Source organism: Electrona antarctica, assembly GCF_951216825.1.
Source record: "Electrona antarctica genome assembly, chromosome: 14".
Classification (NCBI taxonomy): domain Eukaryota; kingdom Metazoa; phylum Chordata; class Actinopteri; order Myctophiformes; family Myctophidae; genus Electrona; species Electrona antarctica.
This window is the reverse complement of record NC_136795.1, coordinates 27,021,100-27,040,039: the sequence shown is the minus strand read 5'-3', so window position 1 is coordinate 27,040,039 and position 18,940 is coordinate 27,021,100. Positions and strand designations below refer to the sequence as shown.

The following is an 18,940-nucleotide window of genomic DNA, read 5'->3' as shown; positions in this document are numbered from 1 at the left end:
TAATAGCTCTGGTCCATAACTCTAATCCCTTGCAAAGGCAAAGACATTAGACAAATGCATTCGAGCTATGGACCAGAGCTACTAGTCTAATAGTTGTCAGTTGAGATGAGAATGATAACTACTGATCATTGTTTGGGTTTCTTTCTATATATTAAAAAAGGACTGTTGGCTGACTACTGGACTCTGACAACAGTGACAAGGTTTTAGTATGAGTGGCCAGAGAGGAAAAGGGGTGGCAACACATCCCCTATTTACTAGAGCTGAAGTAAACCTGTTCTTCAAGTCTTTCTGTTGATCAATATCCCCTGTCCTTTACTGTACATACTGCAGTCAATTTGCTCTCCCCTCACACAGCAGTCGAGTCTCTTACCCTTCTATTTCTGCTGCAGTGCCCTTGAAAAAGACCCACCAGTAAACTTCCAACAGGAACCCAGCCATGGCGTTGCGCCGCCCACGTGCGTCCTCCCAGCCCGGGAAGCCTTCCTTCCTCCAGAGTCCCAAGATAGCTACGGTCCTGCGTCCGCGGGCCGCTTCCTCGCGCTCGGGCTCCGCGCTGGAGGACGAGCTGTCCTGCCCCGTCTGCTGCGAGATCTTCAAGGACCCTGTGGTGCTGAAGTGCAGCCACAGCTTCTGCCGCGACTGCCTGCAGCAGTTCTGGAACAAGAAGAAGGCCAGGAGAGAGTGTCCCGTCTGCCGGAGGAAATGCTCCCTGACGGAGCCCACAGTCAGCCTGGCCCTAAAGAACGTGGCCAGCTCATTCCTGAAGGAGCAGGAGCTGGAGGAGGCCGCGGGCACGGCCCGCGGTGCCGGCGGCATGATGGGAGGGGACCCAGCGGTGGTGAGGTGCCTCGCACATGGCGAGGTGCTCAAGCTCTTCTGCCTGGACGACTCTGAGGTTCTCTGCCTGGTGTGTCACACCTCCAAGAGACACCAGGGCCACAGCATGTGTCCCTTGGAAGAGGGAGCTCACGACCTCAAGGTGAGGCTCTCTGCCGCTCGTTCCAGGTGTTGCTCTCTGCAGAAATGTCTGTAAGAGGGTCTGTGTGTGTATCTGGAGGTAATCTCTCAAACTTCTTCTTGTGCATATTGCCAGTAGGCCACAGAAGTACCTTCAAATTGTTTTTTTCCTTTCACATGTTTTATATATTTTTTAAATATTTATCTTACACTTTATAATGGGATTCAATGGGGCTCTGATTGGTCTGAAACCTTGCCCACATTTGGAGTCAGTATGTCATAATCACTGACGTACTGTAGATGACTGATGTGCCACATAGATATGATCTAAGATCTAATTGTGGCCATGCTGTTCCCACGTTGATCCTGAGTTTGGCATGATTTGACACACTACGTCACAATGGAATGTGTTTTAGCATTCTGATTTGGAAAACAAAAGCGTAAATCTGCAGAAGCTGTGATTTTAAGTATGCTAGCTGGGAACCAGAGCCATTGGTGACCATAAGCAGGGTTCCCATGGTCATGAACCAGAGCCATTGGTGACCATAAGCAGGGTTCCCATGGTCATGAACCAGAGCCATTGGTGACCATAAGCAGGGTTCCCATGGTCATGAACCAGAGCCATTGGTGACCATAAAGCAGGGTTCCCATGGTCATGAACCAGAGCCATTGGTGACCATAAGCAGGGTTCCCATGGTCATGAACCAGAGCCATTGGTGACCATAAGCAGGGTTCCCATGGTCATGAACCAGAGCCATTGGTGACCATAAGCAGGGTTCCCATGGTCATGAACCAGAGCCATTGGTGACCATAAGCAGGGTTCCCATGGTCATGAACCAGAGCCATTGGTGACCATAAGCAGGGTTCCCATGGTCATGAACCAGAGCCATTGGTGACCATAAGCAGGGTTCCCATGGTCATGAACCAGAGCCATTGGTGACCATAAGCAGGGTTCCCATGGTCATGAAATTCATGGAAATGTTTTGAAATGAGAAAAGCAGTTGTCCAGGCCTGGAAAAGGTTTGGAATGGAATTAAATGCTTTGGAAAATGTTTGCATATCTAATATATATTCCACCGGTTGGGAACCGGTTCAGTTCAGAACCAGTTGTAGTCCATGAGCCAGACCTCCAAATTTGGAACGTTAATTATGAATTGAGTGGGCAAAACCATACCTATATTAAATTGTTCATAGGATCAATATAAGTATATTTATATATAATTGATAACCCTTCCACAGGAGTAGCTTTTGCCCACTCAATTCATAATTAATGTTCCAAAAAGGGAAAAGAGGTGGAAAAGGGGTCATAGTGTTGTGCTATTGATTTTGTTCATAAAAACACGTGAAATACCTGTGGCCTAATCCATATACAGGAGGTCACATGACAAAAAGAATAGATATACAAGCTAACATGTTGCATCGATCATGTCGTGATATGTTAGCTTGTTGATCTATGTTTAGTTTTTCCTTTGTCTCCCCCCCCTCCCATTTTTACATTGTTGATGTGTTGTTCTAATCTTGGCACCGATGAAAAAGAGGGTCCCAGCCCTCAGTGTGTTCAGAGGGTCCCAGCCCTCAGTGTGTTAGAGGGTCCCAGCCCTCAGTGTGTTCTCCGAGAACTAAATAAAGGTTGAAATGAAATCTGTTATTTTTGCCGCGTAACACCTTCGCTCGAGTCTGTCTTGGCGCATTGATGGACACTGGTGTAAAGAGCCTCATGCTATAGGCCCATTGATGGCACACTGGTGTAAAGAGCCTCATGCTATAGGCCCAGAAATGGGGTAAAATAATTTGAAAAAATATGCAAATGTTTTGAAGTTAAAAATGTGTGGGAACCCAATTGTCTTTAGATGTAGCATTTTTTTATTATTTCTCCCTCTCTCTGTCTCTCATTCTCTCTGTCTGGATAGGAGGAATTGAGGAAGGAGCTGATTCCTTTGAAGAAAGCCCTGCGAAGCCTGTATGAGGGCAAGCAGGAGTGTGATGACACAACCATTCACATGAAGGTATCAATAAACACGTTATATTGTAGAATACCTGCGTCTGTCAGCTCTGACATTAAGGCACATACACACTTCGAGGAATGTGTTTGCAAAACTCCGCCGTTTGTTTTTAGGAGAAATGTTATTAGATTCTGTGACATGGTGTACTGTATTGTTCTCTCTACAATAATACATAATGCACAGTTCTGTTTATTTAAATGCTTCAATGTTTGGGTTATTTTGTAAATGTATGTTCAATATTCCATGTATTCTAGCTGCTATATTGCTACGTTTTTCTTTAACCATGCAACTTTCACCATGCACATGAAAGTGATTTCATACCTGCTGCTATATGTTTTTAATACCTGATGTTTCTCACTTTAACCATGCACATGATACTGTGATCTACTGATTTATTTTATATACCTACCTACTGCTTTTCTACAATATATATCTGGATATGTTTTCAACCTGGTTCAGGAAGCATTTCTGCCTCATCTATCCATTGCTAATGTTTAATCATACACCTTAGGTACACCACTCTTTGGATGTTATTCTAATGTTTAATCATACACCTTAGGTACACCACTCTTTGGATGTTATTCTAATGTTTAATCATACACCTTAGGTACACCACTCTTTGGATGTTATTCTAATGTTTAATCATACACCTTAGGTACACCACTCTTTGGATGTTATTCTAATGTTTAATCATGCACCTTAGGTACACCACTCTTTGGATGTTATTCTAATGTTTAATCATACACCTTAGGTACACCACTCTTTGGATGTTATTCTAATGTTTAATCATACACCTTAGGTACACCACTCTTTGGATGTTATTCTAATGTTTAATCATACACCTTAGGTACACCACTCTTTGGATGTTATTCTAATGTTTAATCATGCACCTTAGGTACACCACTCTTTGGATGTTATTCTAATGTTTAATCATACACCTTAGGTACACCACTCTTTGGATGTTATTCTAATGTTTAATCATACACCTTAGGTACACCACTCTTTGGATGTTATTCTAATGTTTAATCATACACCTTAGGTACACCACTCTTTGGATGTTATTCTAATGTTTAATCATACACCTTAGGTACACCACTCTTTGGATGTTATTCTAATGTTTAATCATGCACCTTAGGTACACCACTCTTTGGATGTTATTCTAATGTTTAATCATACACCTTAGGTACACCGCTCTTTGGATGTTATTCTAATGTTTAATCATACACCTTAGGTACACCGCTCTTTGGATGTTATTCTAATGTTTAATCATACACCTTAGGTACACCACTCTTTGGATGTTATTCTAATGTTTAATCATACACCTTAGGTACACCACTCTTTGGATGTTATTATAATGTTTAATCATGCACCTTAGGTACACCACTCTTTGGATGTTATTCTTTGACTGTTCCTTCCTGCCATTTTTGTTCGGTGTTCCTTTCTTTATTCACGCTGGATTCATCACATCATAAATGTCATTTTATATATACTTTTGCTACGTATATGATTTTGGTTGTTTTTGTGCCATTGTCTTTCTTTCTTTCTTTCTTTCTTTCTTTCTTTCTTTCTTTCCTTGCCTTGCCCTTTTTCCCATCTTTCTCAACATAACATTTACAAATGTGAGTACTCTTTCCACCGCTGGTGTTGTGACAATAAAAAGCTGATTGTGATGTGTGATGTGTGTGTGTGTGTGTGTGTGTGTGTGTGTGTGTGTGTGTGTGTGTGTCATTTAGAACCAGACGCAGGCTACAGAGATGCAGATCAAAGTGGAGATCGAGCAGCTTCGGCTGTTCCTCCAGCAGGAGGAGACGGCAAGGCTGGCCGCCCTGAGGGAAGAAGACGAGCAGAAGAAACAACAGATGAAGAAGAAGACCGACGGCATCACCAAAGACATCATCACGTTCTCACAAGCCATCATCGCCATCGAGAACGAACTTGCGTCTGACGATGCTCAGTTTCTTCAGGTAAAGGTGCACTAAACTTTAAACAGGGGTGTAAGTGAAATTGTTTTGTTAACATATAGGTGTTAAATTGCTCTATATTCTGGTAATCGTGGCTATGGAGTGCGGGTTCAATAACAGGGGTCTTCCTGACTCTCCAGGTCTTTAGTAAACAAAATATACATTTGCAGGTCAAGATATCGCTCTTATACAATCAGGAGAGAGAACTCATACAGGATTCAAAATAATCAATTGGAAGTGATGAAACAAAGAACATTTATTTTTTACTAAACTAAAGAGCTAGAGAGATGGGGAGACGGTTACTGAACAAACACTCTATAGCAATGATTATTACTATTGACATGTAGATTTAACCTTTTAACAAAAATATAATTTACATGGCATTTAATAGTATTTCTCCTTGTTGATTTACATCTGACCAAACATATGCTCCTTTTATGATTTCAGAACTATAACAAGATCAAGAAGAGGTAAGTTTTATCCCAGTACAATTATTTTTAAACTTCCAAGACTACGCTGCAGAGTGTTCATTTAACTCTGAAGTTGTAAAAATGGACCCACAGATTTCACTGCATACCCATGCGCCTGACACCCGTGTGGGATGTTATTTCCACAGAGCACAGATCACTCCAAAGGAACCAGAAAAGCTACCTGGAGTTCTTATAGATGTGGCCAAACACATCAGCTCCTTAAAATACCAGATCTGGGAGAAGATGGTGGACCTTGTTCAGTACAGTAAGCAGCACCCCCCTACTCTAGTATGTAATGGCTGGAATACAAGGAGGCTCACCCCCAAAACACGCTCGCCCCGGGTCAAATCTGACGACCTCAGAATGGTCACCACCAGGTATTCCTAAACGTAACCTCAGGAAAACTATGGCTAAAACTACCCTTATTCCTAAACGTAATCTCAGGAAAACTATACCTTAAACTTATTCCTAACCTTATCCTCAGTAAATGAATACAAGAACCACTCAGAGCGAGCTGCCCCAAAAAATAAAAGGGTGGGTGTCTGGGTGAGCCTCTGGCTCATATATGTTTTTATTTAATTTACATGACTATGTAAAAGGACATTTCAGGACTATTCTAACAACGTCTCTCCATCCAGCGCCTGTCAGCTTGGACCCCAACACGGCGTACTCATGGCTGTCCCTGTCCAAAGACCTGACCGCCGTGGCCAACAGTGGCTCCGTCCGGCAGCTCCCAGACAACCCCGAACGCTTCGGCCACTTTGTGTTTGTGCTGGGCTCCGAGGGCTTCACGGCGGGCCGCCACGCATGGGAGGTGGATGTGGGCGACAAGGACGACTGGATGCTGGGGGTGGTCAAGGGCTCCATCAGCAGGAAGGGCCGCATCTCCGGGTGTCCCGAAGGAGGCTTCTGGATGATCACCCACTGCGAGGGCGAGTACTCGGCCATGACTCGGCCCAGCACCCCGCTGGAGCTGAAGGGGGAGCTGACCAGGGTGAGGGTGCAGCTGGACTACGACTCCGGGGAGGTCACCTTCTCCAACCCGGTCAGCATGAGCCACATCCACACCTTTCACGACTTCTTCACCGAGAAGATGTTCCCCTTCTTCTGCCCGGGAGCCAACATAAATGGGAACAACCCTGCGCCCCTTAGGATCTGCCCTGCTAAAGTGGCTGTGTGGAATAGTGCCACCTGGTGAAATGGATGGATTTAGCAGGCAGTGCTTGTACATTCAATGAACTTTAATTGTAATTGTAGTATTTGGCGTGTTTTAATCAGTTGCAGTGACTCGCACAACAAATCTTGATTAAGGAAAAAAAAAGAATCTTGAAGCAGAAGTAATCAGAAGTACACAGTTGTCCTTGTTTATCTGCAGTTGGTGAAGTACAGAGTGACTGTCTGTGTCTACCAGGGTATGGGCTTCCCCTGATAATCCAGGAAGGCCCCATTCTGCTTGTCAGTCAGGGAATCCATCACACGGAGCAGCCCCTCCACACTCTCTGGAGCTTCAATGTGTGCCTGGTGGTCACAAACACACACACTTTACGTTTAGCATGTCGTTGCTGTCGGACAGAAACCTCCTATCTCAATATTCTAATGTTTTTTTGGTAGCCCTACTTGACCTACAGTGTCACACACAAAAGCTTCAAAAGTAGCAGATCCACAAGTTCGCTTTTGAGCTTGTCGATCTGCTACTTTTACAGCTTTTTCCAACAGTTTTGGACTTGTATGGATTGATTCTCTACACTCCCAGTCACCCAGCCAATCATGCTTCCAGCAGCTCCAGATCAGCTGCAGACTTTGCCCTTTGCAACATCACACTGTCTGACTCTGGATGCATTAATTGCTCTCGTTCTCTGTGCTTCAGTATAGCCGATTATTGATTCCGTTCCCAACACAGTATGTACTATGCATGTCAACATGTGAATTACGTTCTTTTGGAAATGAATAAAGTTACTTTTAAATTAATTTTCATTTGCAGTTGCGTTTTTACGTATTATAATTGGCATGTAGTTATTTTTTTATTTGGCATTCCATCTTGACCTCGAGTTGATGATTTGTTTTCCCCACACACACGTAACGTGTCTTTGAGTACTTAGAAAAGTGCACATGCATAAAGTGATTGGCAAAGTGAGTTTAACGTTTAATGCAATCAGGGAGGACTTTTCTGTTTGGATGTATGGGCTGTCAAGACCAGAAAGTCACATAACTTCCGGGTATGATGATGATGTCACGCACATACCCTCTATAGTATTATTATTGTTATTTACCGCACTTCCGCCCATCTCGGTTTTCACCCAGCCAGGGTGCAGGCCTGCAAACAGAATCTCATCCTTCCCGAACTCCTCTGAGCAGCACAGCATCAACATGTTCAACCCCGCCTGACGCCGGTTACAGGAGAGACAGAGAGAAGGAAAGGTGGGACAGGAAAGATAAAAGGCCAGTCAGGACTCAGGACTTTAGAGGTGGGGGTTCACCAGTTCCCCTGTCACATGTTTAACTACTTATATCCTATATACGTTTGTACTACCTTATACATAGATAGAATACCAAAAATAACTGATCTACAAGCGAGCTTACAGCTCACCGCAGTTTCTACAATTTCTACAGTGTGTGTCGTATGCATTGATAAGGACATTGAATGGTCTAGTTATCTGTCTGTCTGTCTTCACCTTGCTGACTCGGTAGGACATAGCAGGCATGTGGGAGTATGAAGCTGCCAGAGAGGCCATGGAGGCCATCACTGTGGAGATGTTGATGACGGCCGCCTTGCTACAAGACATCCTCCCTGGTGCCCCGCTGGCCCTCGCTGCTGTCTGTACCAGAGGCAGGAACTCCTAATGGTCCACGGCCAATAGGGGGAGAGCAGTGTTAAGTTGAAAAGCAACATTTTTAGTCATAGTATTTTGAATAAAACTTCATTTAGTTTTAGTCACATCTTTGTCATCTGATATGTTATAGTGTAGTTTTAGCCGACTAATATACTAAAAATGGCATCGCGGGCCTTAATGGCATCGTAATGCCTGTTTTTACACTTCGTTCCAGGCTGAAAATAGCATATCTACAGTACATGAAGCTCACAACGCCGGAGTGTAACCAAAAATAAAATGTCTTTTTAGACTCTTTTACTGGATCTCATCTTCACTACCTTACCATTTGACTCTAGTTTTTATTTGTTGACGGAATTGTCTTAGTCTTAGTTTTTCATCATAGCCTATAGTTTTTATTTGGTTTTCGTCAGTGAAAAAAGGTAGTCAACGAACATTTTCATCGTAGATTTAGTCAACGAAATCAACACTGGGGGAGAGAGACACTGAGAATAAGAACTGAGAGGCCGTGATGAAACTTCTGTCAATGGAAGTCCAACTTCCTAAGAGAATTACTTCTAAACTTCCAGTGGATTCTAGAATGAACATAGAAAGAGGTTGGTGGAGTTTTGCAAACACATTCCTCAAAGTTTATTCACCAACAAGGTGTGCCTTTTAAACGATTGAAGTACTGTGCAATAACAATGGTCTGCTTGCCTAGGCAACCACACTAATGTTTGATCAGATACAGTAATATATAGATTGGCTATTTCCGACAATTGAACAATTTTTAATTTTGAACTACGTATAAAATTGTGATTTAAACCAAGAAAAGACACAACTCACCATATTACAATAACCAATATAACCGATAACCATATTACGATAATCCTAAATATCTAGTTTTATATCATATCGATATAATATCTATATATTTCCCAACCCCCTAACCAACTCATTGATTTGTATATTATTATTACTTGTGCATGACATGTTTATGCACATATTTTTGTTAGAAGACTCGTCTTGGCACATCCTAGTCTATACCCTTACTTTAGTCACATTCATAGGGCCCATAATGTTGGTGTTGAACGCAGCCTGCATGTCTTCTGGGCTGGTGGTCATCACGGTGCCATGGGCAAGGACCCCTGCATTGTTGACCAGCAGATTGAGACCACCTGTCCCCACCAGAGAGCCTACCTTCTGGGCAGACTGCTTTATGCTAGAGAGGTCAGTGACATCTGACAGACGGTGAGAGAGAACAGAGAAGCAGTCAATACCAGGCACTCAGATAGACATCAGAACACTGGGGTTTAGTGTAGCGCATGGCTGGTCCCACAGGGGGTTTGACAGAAGAGCTATTGAAAGATTGAATGGTTCGATAACAGAGAGAGGAACAGAGCTCTTTTACCAAGACGGATGACCGTGACGACGTTAGGGTGCTTCTTTGCCAGGGCTTGCAAGGCCTGTAAACACACAGATAAATTGTTTCGGTATTGGAAGCACTCTCACAGATTTTTGTGAAAGAACATTTTATGTATCACAGCAATCTGGGTAACTATTGGCAAAACAAAGGAAAAACAGTCACAGTCTGTCTCGAGAGAATAGTAGCACAGAGAACAAGTCTCACCTCACTTCTGGGTCCATCTGGGTCCCTGCAACAGGCAAATATCTTTTGGATTGGACGTGTGGCTTCCACCATTTGCTTAACCATCTCCAGGCCTATGCCTCGGTTAGCTCCCGTGATAAGCACACTGTATGTTTTAGCAGCCATTTTCCCCCAGTCTCATTTACCCAGTGCCTGCATCTCACATGACATGGTTGCATCTCACATGACTCAGGCAAAGTCCCTCTCTTTAGTTGAATGTTTATCTTAGGGGCTAGCCAGACCACACCCACCAGTTGGGTATGCTTTTATGTTTGTGCAGATACCGGTTACACAGAGAATAGAATGTACTGCACTGCTTACAGGATGAAGCCACTTGGAAAATGATTATAACAGATAAGAACCCAAGGCTGCTATTTTGTTTAAAGGACAACTTTAGTTTTTTTCAACCAAGGCTCATGTTTTAGGTTGTTATTAGAGAAAGTAAAAGATTAGTGTTTTTTCATTTGCTGCTTTCTTTCGTTTTAGGATTTTAGCTGTTTTTGACAGGGGGTGGGGGCATTTGAGCATGGGGCTAAATGTATTTCTTTACAAAATGTTATAGCGATTTCTTTTTTTATTAGTTACTATAGTCCTACTAGACCCCAAGAAATTACATCTGGCCACAGAAGATCACAGGATCTACTGAATGTGAAGGTAGCCTACCGGGGGGAAGCCACACTGTGTGTCATAGGCTCAATATGCCAGTTTGACACATTCAGTAGATCCCGTGATCCCGGTCCCGGGATCCCGTGATCCCGGTCCCTGAGTCAGAATCAGTTGAACTCCTGAGCTAGACGTTTGATATGCTTAGGTGGAAATATCCTACACCCCATCCAATTCCACCTTACTGAGGTCATGAATGCTTGAAATCTTTGCAATGGCAATTGCCATTTCAAGGATAAAATAGAATGAGTCAGTCATAACTGCCAGGTGCAGCAAGCTCTTGTAGCGCCTGTTTTCGCTGGGGTTCAAGTGTTTAATTTATGGTTGAACCAGGTAAATACAGGAAAATCATGGTTGCATGTGTAGATGGGCGTATGGGTGTGAGAGCGTTTTGTGTGTAATCGGTCCTGTGTTTGTTGTTTGTTTATTAGCCAGATGACTTGATAATCGAGGGACCAGGTCCATTACACCCACAGATGCAATTTGTTTAGTTTACTATCGTTATCCCTGGAGAACTGATATCATATGTCAACATTACCAAGATGGTGGATTTTGGACTGATGACAGGGAGAAAAGTAACTGACACACAATAGAGGGGTGTCTTCTGTGGAATGGGCTGAATACCCAGAATCATATGAAAAGACAACAAGAGGTGAGACATAGTAAAATCTCCAACCGTTGGATTAAAAAAATACTGTATACCGGTATATATGATATATTTATCATGTCTCCAGAAATGTGTGGGAAGTTATGCTATTTCTGTCTGATTTTCTGATTTTTGAGGGGTGCTAGCCCCTCCTATACACAGGTTTAATGTTTGTCTTTTAGTTCAAAGTTTGTTTAGTAAACGCATTGACAACTAGAACTGCACTCTGTCGAGTGCCTACTTGCTTGTTGCACACAAGGCCTACTAGTGCGCAAGCAGAGTGTGCAAGTGCTGTAGACCGCTATAAACTTTCAAATCTTAGTCTCACATATTGAATTATTAGATTTACCTATTTGCTACGTACCTTGCTTCTGAAGGAAAAAAAGTAGTATTTTTAAGTATGGTAAAATCATCGTTACGTCACCGTCAACCCTGGCATTGGTACATATATTCATCACGTCATATGCTCATATGTCCATGTGTACATGTCTATATGTATGTATATGTAGTTTTCTGAGTGGTTGGTGGTATAATGTGATCGGCTGGGTGGTTTGATGCGTATGTACTTGACACTGAAACGTATCATCATTACGTCACCATCGTCAACCAATTATACCCTGGCATTGGTACATAATCTTCATCACGATTCACGGAAAACAAAACTGCACGGTCAGCTTCCGTATGTCCGTATGACATCATATCACGTGCATTCTAAGGGACATTGGTACATATCTTCACCACGTCATGGGACATATGCTTCGTAGCATGACAAAAACACACCTGCACGGTCAGCTTGGGGCCAGCATATGACGTCACCATTACATCACCTAATCAACATGAGTTAGACTTTAATATATTAGCACCCCTCACTTCACACAGGTGTGATTTTTATTGAAGGGATAGCCCCTTGAGATGCAGCATCTAATTTTCAAGGGGGACCCATGAAACAGAATACATACAAACATACAGTACACAGATACAGATAATATACAGATACAGTACATACATATCACATCAGCTGTTAAGCAACAGAGAAAAGAAGAAATACATCAGTGCATTGCTGGTACATAATTCAGTTTAGAAGCATAAACAAGTTGAATCTATAGATGTGAATGTAGGGAAGTCCTAAAGCGACTGAAGGATGAAATCAATCTAAGAGAGATTAGTCCAATCAAATGGGGCTTTGTAGCAGAAAGAACGTCCTTAAGGATTTTTGGTATTTTAAAGCAAGGGTATTGTAGATATCTAAGTGGATATGACAAAGTAGACTAGGCCAAGTCTGTGGTAGGGATATCAAAAGGTATACTCTGAAGAAAATGCTATGGATGGCAGAAGATCTATATGCAAAAGGCCTGCATGAGGAGTTGCGTCATAAGGATAAGTAATCCAGTGAAAGATTCGTTTAGTTAATTTATTTACTATTGTTATCCACAGAGAACTGATATCATAATCATTACAAGAGCCTGGATTTTGGACTGATGACAGAAGAGTATATATTCAATAGTGACCTCTGTGAAATGGACTCAATCTACAGTGTCAGCGAAAAAAGGAGGAATCTCTTAATAGGGTTTGCTCCTTTAAGAAGGTCTGCACATAGCTATTATCTGCTCTCAGCTGAGTTTAAAAGGCAGGTTGAACATCCCAGGCATCATTTTGTGTGGAGTCCATCATGGAGAGACTGGTGCGACTCGCCCTTCTTGGGTGGTTGCTGGCTTTCGTTACCGCAGCACCAATCAAGAAGGATTGGGACATCTACAGCTTCCACATCAACTCCACTGTGACCAGTCGCTACGCCACCACTGTCATCACCAGCCGCGTTGTCAACCGCGTGGACGCACCCAAAGAAATACATTTCCAAGTCAGGATTCCTAAGAATGCATTCATCAGCAAATTCACCATGCTTATCGACGGCCAGATGTATGACGGTGTTGTGAAAACGAAGGAGCAAGCACAACAGCAGTACACTGGGGCCGTGTCCCGGGGTGAAAGTGCCGGTGTGGTCAGTTCTGTGGGGAGAACACTCGAGGAGTTTAAGACCTCTGTGACTGTGGCCGCTCTCCAAAAGGTGACCTTTGAACTCACATACGAGGAGCTTCTGAAACGCACACTGGGCAAATATGAGCTGCAGATCCATGCCCGACCCATGCAGCTGGTCAAAGACTTCAAGATGGACGTATACATCAACGAGAAGCCGGGCATTACCTTTGTCCAGGTTAAAGGAGGGTTAAGTACCAATGCTCTAGCCAATGCCATTACAAAGACACATGCTCACAATCAGGCCTGGGTGTATTTTTACCCTACAGAGCAACAACAGATCAATTGCTGTGGAGAGCAGGGAATGAATGGAGATCTGGTTGTTGCTTATGATGTCAACAGGGACACCTCACTGGGAGACATCAAGGTGTCTGGTGGGTATTTTGTCCATCACTTTGCCCCAGGCGGTCTCCCCCGCATACCAAAGAATGTTGTCTTTATCATTGATCAAAGTGGCTCCATGCGCGGAGAGAAAATGAATCAGACCCGTCTTGCTCTTCTACACATCTTGGGAGACTTGGCGGAAGAAGATTACTTTGGTTTGATCACTTTTGACAACAGAGTTTCCCCCTGGAAGACAGAACTGTCCCAGGCCAACAGTGAAAACCTGAAAGCTGCCAAATATTTTGCAGGCCGCATCCAAAGCTCAGGATCCACAGATATCAACGCTGCTGTGTTACACGGTGCAGAAATGCTGAAGCAAAACCCCAGAGAAGGCTCTGCATCTCTTCTTATACTTCTTACTGATGGTGATCCAACCTCCGGGGAGACGAATCTTGAAAGGATTCAGGCAAATGTAAGAAAGGCCATAACTGAGAAATACCCACTCTACTGTCTTGGATTTGGAAAGGATGTTGATTTTGAGTTCCTCGAGAAGATGGCACTGGAGAACAATGGTGTGGCTCGACGGATTTATACAGATTCAGATGCTAACTTGCAGCTACAGGATTTCTATGAAGAGGTTGCCAATCCTTTATTGACAGATGTGATAATGATCTATGTTGGTGGGAATAATCTAACCAAGACCAACTTCAGCCAGTATTACAATGGCTCTGAAATTGTGGTGGCTGGTCTGATCACAGACAACAACATTGAAACGTTTACTCCACAGGTTGTTGCCCAATCGATAAACATAAAGTTGGAGTACAAGTCTGAGAAAGATAGCATGTTGGAGTCCACAGGAACCTTTTCTGACCACCATCTCCAGAGGGTCTGGGCCTACCTCACGGTGAAACAGCTGCTGGACAAAGAGTTGCAGTTATCTGGTGCTGAGAAGGAGAACGTGAAGAAAGAGGCCCTGGAGCTGTCTTTGAAATACAGTTTTGTGACGCCACACACATCCATGGTGGTCACAAAGCCATCAGGGGAGAATACACAAGTTCTCCATAAACCCAAAGAAGGACAAGAGACAAGGACTGGTGGAGCTAGGCCTGCACAAGGGAGCTCAGGCAGGCACTATTTGGTCTCCAGAAGGCCTGTCCCACCACCACCACGACTAGGTGGTTCTCCTTTCCTTCGTCGCTTTATGGACAGCGGCAGCAATGGCTACTTAATGGCTTACTCTCCCCCTGGGTTGGCAACTCCCCCCCCTAGACTTGACTCTCCCCCTGTGTTGGCAACTTCCCCCCCTAGATTTGACTCACCTAGATTTGACTCACCTAGATTTACTGACCCTGGAATCCCCCTGCGAGGAGCAGTACCACCGACAACAGAAGTTCCTTTGCATCACACGTTTCTGTTAGAAGCCGAGAACCAGATCATCCCACTATGTTACGATGTCAGTGCCAAGCATCTGAGATTACTGCAAGATCCCAGCAAAGGATTGTCTGTGAATGGGAAGCTCAGGCAGTCACTGCAGGGGGGGCTCCAGAAGATTGTTATTCACTACAAAGCTGGTCTGCGTATTGAGGTGAACACCAATTCCATCACTGTGCGAGATGGACAGAATGTGGAAGCTTTTAACTGGGGCCAGGACCACACAACAGTGACAACACCTACAGGAACACTGATTCTGCGGGACAATGAGGTGGACATTTCAGTGGGAGATACACGTATTGTCATCCTGCTTCATCTGAGGAAGGGAGGGAAACTTCTCTGGCCCGTCTTGAGACAGACTCCATCAAGCACCGATGCTACAGGAATTTTAGTGGCAAAGCCTGCAGTTTATTCCATACTGGAAGAAAGCTCCCTTTCAGCACGACTCAGAATCCATAACGTGGAGATTTCTGCTCTCAGAACATCCGCTGTGGACTACCATATTCCCTCTGCCCCAACACGGGATTGTTGGTCGGTGTCTCCTGAGCTCGCTCTTCAGAGAGAACTGTCTGACTTCCTTGTGACCAGCGTTAATTCCGTCGACTGAAACTATGAGGAAAAATGTTCGTCAACAATTGAGTACCACAGACGAATAACAGTCTAAGTCCACACTATTGATCCATAATATATAAATGATAGATAAGGGTTCAGGACAACGAGGCCTTTTCGTGGAGGGGTCAGTCTGAAATTTGGACGTAGACTGTTTTTCGTCTGTGGTACTCAATTGTTTCATTGCCCGAAACTATATAAAAACGAAATAAAAACTAAGCTATGACTAAATGTACTGACAATTTCGTCAACAAATAAAAACTAGACTAATAGAAAGGTGTTGAGTCTAATTTATACTTATAAACTAGTAGTATGAAGTATAAACTAAGCTTCACAGTGGTCAGTTAGTTGCCAGTTGTCACTTCCCACATATACTGACCTGGCTGTTACGGTTCCATGTATTATGAGTAGTTGCTATATATCAAATAATCAATATATATTTCACCTTATTGTTTCACTTATAGCCACGTTATGTGGTTATGAGTTCAGCTGTGCTGTGTTTGCTTTGCCCTTCTAATGTTGGGTTTCCCTTTGGTTCCTAGCACTGGTGTAAAGTAACTAAGTACATTTACTTAAGTACTTAAGTGCAATTATGATGTATTTTCAGTTGTGTGTTAATACATGCATAAAACACGCACCTACACAATCCACCAGTGACATCATCGTTAGGCAGGTTTTTTTTTACACAAGATTTATTTTATATAATATATAAAATAAATAGACTATATTATAGTCTATTTAGATTTGTATTATCGTGAGAACGATGGCTTCCATTTTCGCATTGCAACTTATCCTGCAGTTTCTATTAGCTTGGATTCCCCATCGATGATGTCACTGGTGGACGGGTTTCTGAACTGCCCACAGCCCCCGAGACACAGACTGAGTAGAAAAGAATGGTGGTATTTGATCATGAACATTAGTGAGGAGCAGTTATATTAAGGTTGAAAAGTGGTGAAGTGGTCCTTTAAAATTACATTGGGAGTTGCTATAGTGTGATTAAGGAAAGCACATCTCTGACTCAGGGGAAGAATACGATGTGAGAAATGACTGTCCAGTGTCCATAGAGATAAATGTGCATAAATTATTCACTCACACGCCGCCAATATTCTCTCTTTCTCTTCTGTGAGTAGTGATTGCAATTTATATACCATGACTGATCTTGTTTACTGATCTCTGCATGAATCAACACAACAAACGAGACGGTTAGAGACTAGTATATTGACTGACTTTAATATTTACATCTTCTAAAGTAGCACTGAGAATGCATTGGCAGTAGGCTAGTAGTGGAGGCAGGCAGGGGTGCCGAGTGGTATTCTCACCACAGGAGTGCACCGTTTCTCTGCCTATATTCGCACATTCAGGCTTCCAGACTAAAAGATTGGTGAAGGCTTGCCTTCATTGCTCTACACATGCATGTATGTCCACCATGCACGGCAACCACGACGGCAAGCTGGGATGCAGTGACGATGAAGACCAAGGCTCATGTTTTAGGTTGTTATTAGAGAAAGTAAAAGATGAGTGTTATTTTTTTTTCATTTGCTGCTTTCTTTCGTTTTAGGATTTTAGCTGTTTTTGACAGGGGGGCGGGGGCATTCGAGCATGGGGCTAAATGTATTTCTTTACAAAATGTTATAGCGATTTATTTTTTTATTAGTTACTATAGTCCTACTAGACCCCAAGAAATTACATCTGGCCACAGAAGATCACAGGATCTACTGAATGTGAAGGTAGCCTACCGGGGGGAAGCCACACTGGATCATAGGCTCAATATGCCAGTTTGACACATTCAGTAGATCCCGTGATCTTTTGTGGCCAAATGTAATTTCTTGGGGTCTATTAGGACTATAGTAAAGAATAAAAAAGGAAATCGCTATAAAAGTTTGTAAAGAAATACATATTTAGCCCCATGCTCGAATGCCCCCGCCCCCCTGTTAAAAACAGCTAAAATCCCTAAAACGAAAGAAAGCAGCAAATTAAAAAATAATTACACTCACCTTTTACTTTCTCTAATAACAACCTAAAACATGAGCCTTGGTTGAAAAAAACTAAAGTTGTCCTTTAAGTGGCATGAGATTAAAGCACAATTTGCTTTTACTACCAATAACATGTTCACAGCACATTTCACAAGCATTTTGTGCATAGGCCTATACTTGTATTGGATAAAATATGCTCCATTTGTTAGAGCTGGTCCCAGATTCAGACATTTGATGTTCGTTCCTGGCTGGTTGTCTCATTGTGGGCATATTCTGATTCTCAAACGGCAAAAATAAGTGAAAATGAGAGCTAAATAGTTGAACACAATGCGTTTAATTAACACTTTGAAGCAACCCGGGCCTAGAGTAGGGTCCGGGTCCCCAGAAGATTAACTTAATGTGCATCATTTGGGCAGCGGTGGCCTAAGGGTTAGAGGAGTGCCCTTGTTGCCCTCGAAATCGAGTCCGGGGAATCGAAAGGCTGCCAATTCGATTCCCCGGACAGGCAGGAAAAATCTGGGTCGGGAAGTGATTGGTCATCACTCACCCAACACCGCTGAAGTGCCCTTGAGCAAGGCACTGAACCCCCAACTGCTCCGCAGTGGATCTGCTTATAGTGGCCAACAGTATAAGACTGTGTGTAACGACTGTGTGAAAAGCACTACTTTTGTGGTTGTACTGGTCAGCTCTATAGGTTTTAATGTGTGTGTCTGTCTGTGTTTCTATGTGCAGGGCGTTGCTGAAAATGAGCACTTGCACATGCTCAGCTACTACATAATAGGAAATACATAAAATAAATATAGGAAAAAAACAAAACAAAACATTGTTTTGACTCAACTGTAAACAAACCAATGTAGAATGCCAATCTGTTCCCAGACTTCTCACCAAGGTATCTGCACATTTCTAAGATGACAATTTAAGTCAAAAGTAATCAACAAACTGGTCAAAGTCAAACATTGGCCAAATTGTCAACTATTACCTAAAGATAGAGAAAAAAATAAATAGCCAATCTACATTGTGGAAATAGGCAATTTACGGCATTGGCTATTTTCACAATATTTGTCTGTGTGTGTGTGCAGAATAATGTTGTACCACAACAATGTTGTCACTCAGCAAGCAGAGGGTTCCAAATAATGGAAACAGTCTACTATGAGTCTTGTTGCCAAATGCATCCACCCAAAGGTCCGAAATAACTAAAGGCCAGTTTCTCTGTCCTTCCTTTTCATAAAGTCTTTTGAGAATGGAATGGAAATGGAATGGAAACGTCTGGACAAAAACCAACACATGATCTCTAGAGTGTAGTAAAACTCATCCAAAGCTGTTTTGAGTGAGGCCCTAGCACCACTCAAAACAGCTTTGTGTGTCCTGTGTCTTCTGTGTGTCATGGCCGCCTCAATGCAATGGGAGTCACATG

General features: G+C 43.0%; 3 protein-coding genes across 3 annotated transcripts; 2 read left to right on the top strand and 1 right to left on the bottom strand.

Annotated features, from left to right (window-relative positions):
- Window positions 1-384: 384 nt before the first annotated feature.
- Window positions 385-6,592, top strand: LOC306936024 (E3 ubiquitin-protein ligase TRIM35-like). Its single transcript, XM_079519440.1, has 6 exons — window positions 385-979; window positions 2,868-2,963; window positions 4,694-4,924; window positions 5,369-5,391; window positions 5,538-5,656; window positions 6,030-6,592. Exons 1-6 carry the CDS (start codon window positions 437-439, stop codon window positions 6,587-6,589), a joined length of 1,572 nt encoding a protein of 523 aa, XP_079375566.1. The 5' UTR covers window positions 385-436; the 3' UTR covers window positions 6,590-6,592.
- A 176-nt stretch (window positions 6,593-6,768) lies between these two features.
- LOC306936025 (C-signal-like) lies at window positions 6,769-10,010 on the bottom strand. The gene is made up of 6 exons (XM_079519441.1): window positions 9,829-10,010; window positions 9,610-9,664; window positions 9,252-9,439; window positions 8,064-8,228; window positions 7,662-7,772; window positions 6,769-6,909 (listed from the first exon to the last, which is right to left on the bottom strand). Exons 1-6 carry the CDS (start codon window positions 9,970-9,972, stop codon window positions 6,796-6,798), a joined length of 777 nt encoding a protein of 258 aa, XP_079375567.1. The 5' UTR covers window positions 9,973-10,010; the 3' UTR covers window positions 6,769-6,795.
- A 2,814-nt stretch (window positions 10,011-12,824) lies between these two features.
- Window positions 12,825-15,551, top strand: LOC306937126 (inter-alpha-trypsin inhibitor heavy chain H4-like; the record flags this gene model as incomplete). The annotated part of the gene is made up of 1 exon (XM_079520793.1): window positions 12,825-15,551. The coding sequence occupies one exon, from the start codon at window positions 12,825-12,827 to the stop codon at window positions 15,549-15,551; it is 2,727 nt and encodes a 908-aa protein (XP_079376919.1).
- Between the last annotated feature and the right edge of the window lie 3,389 nt (window positions 15,552-18,940).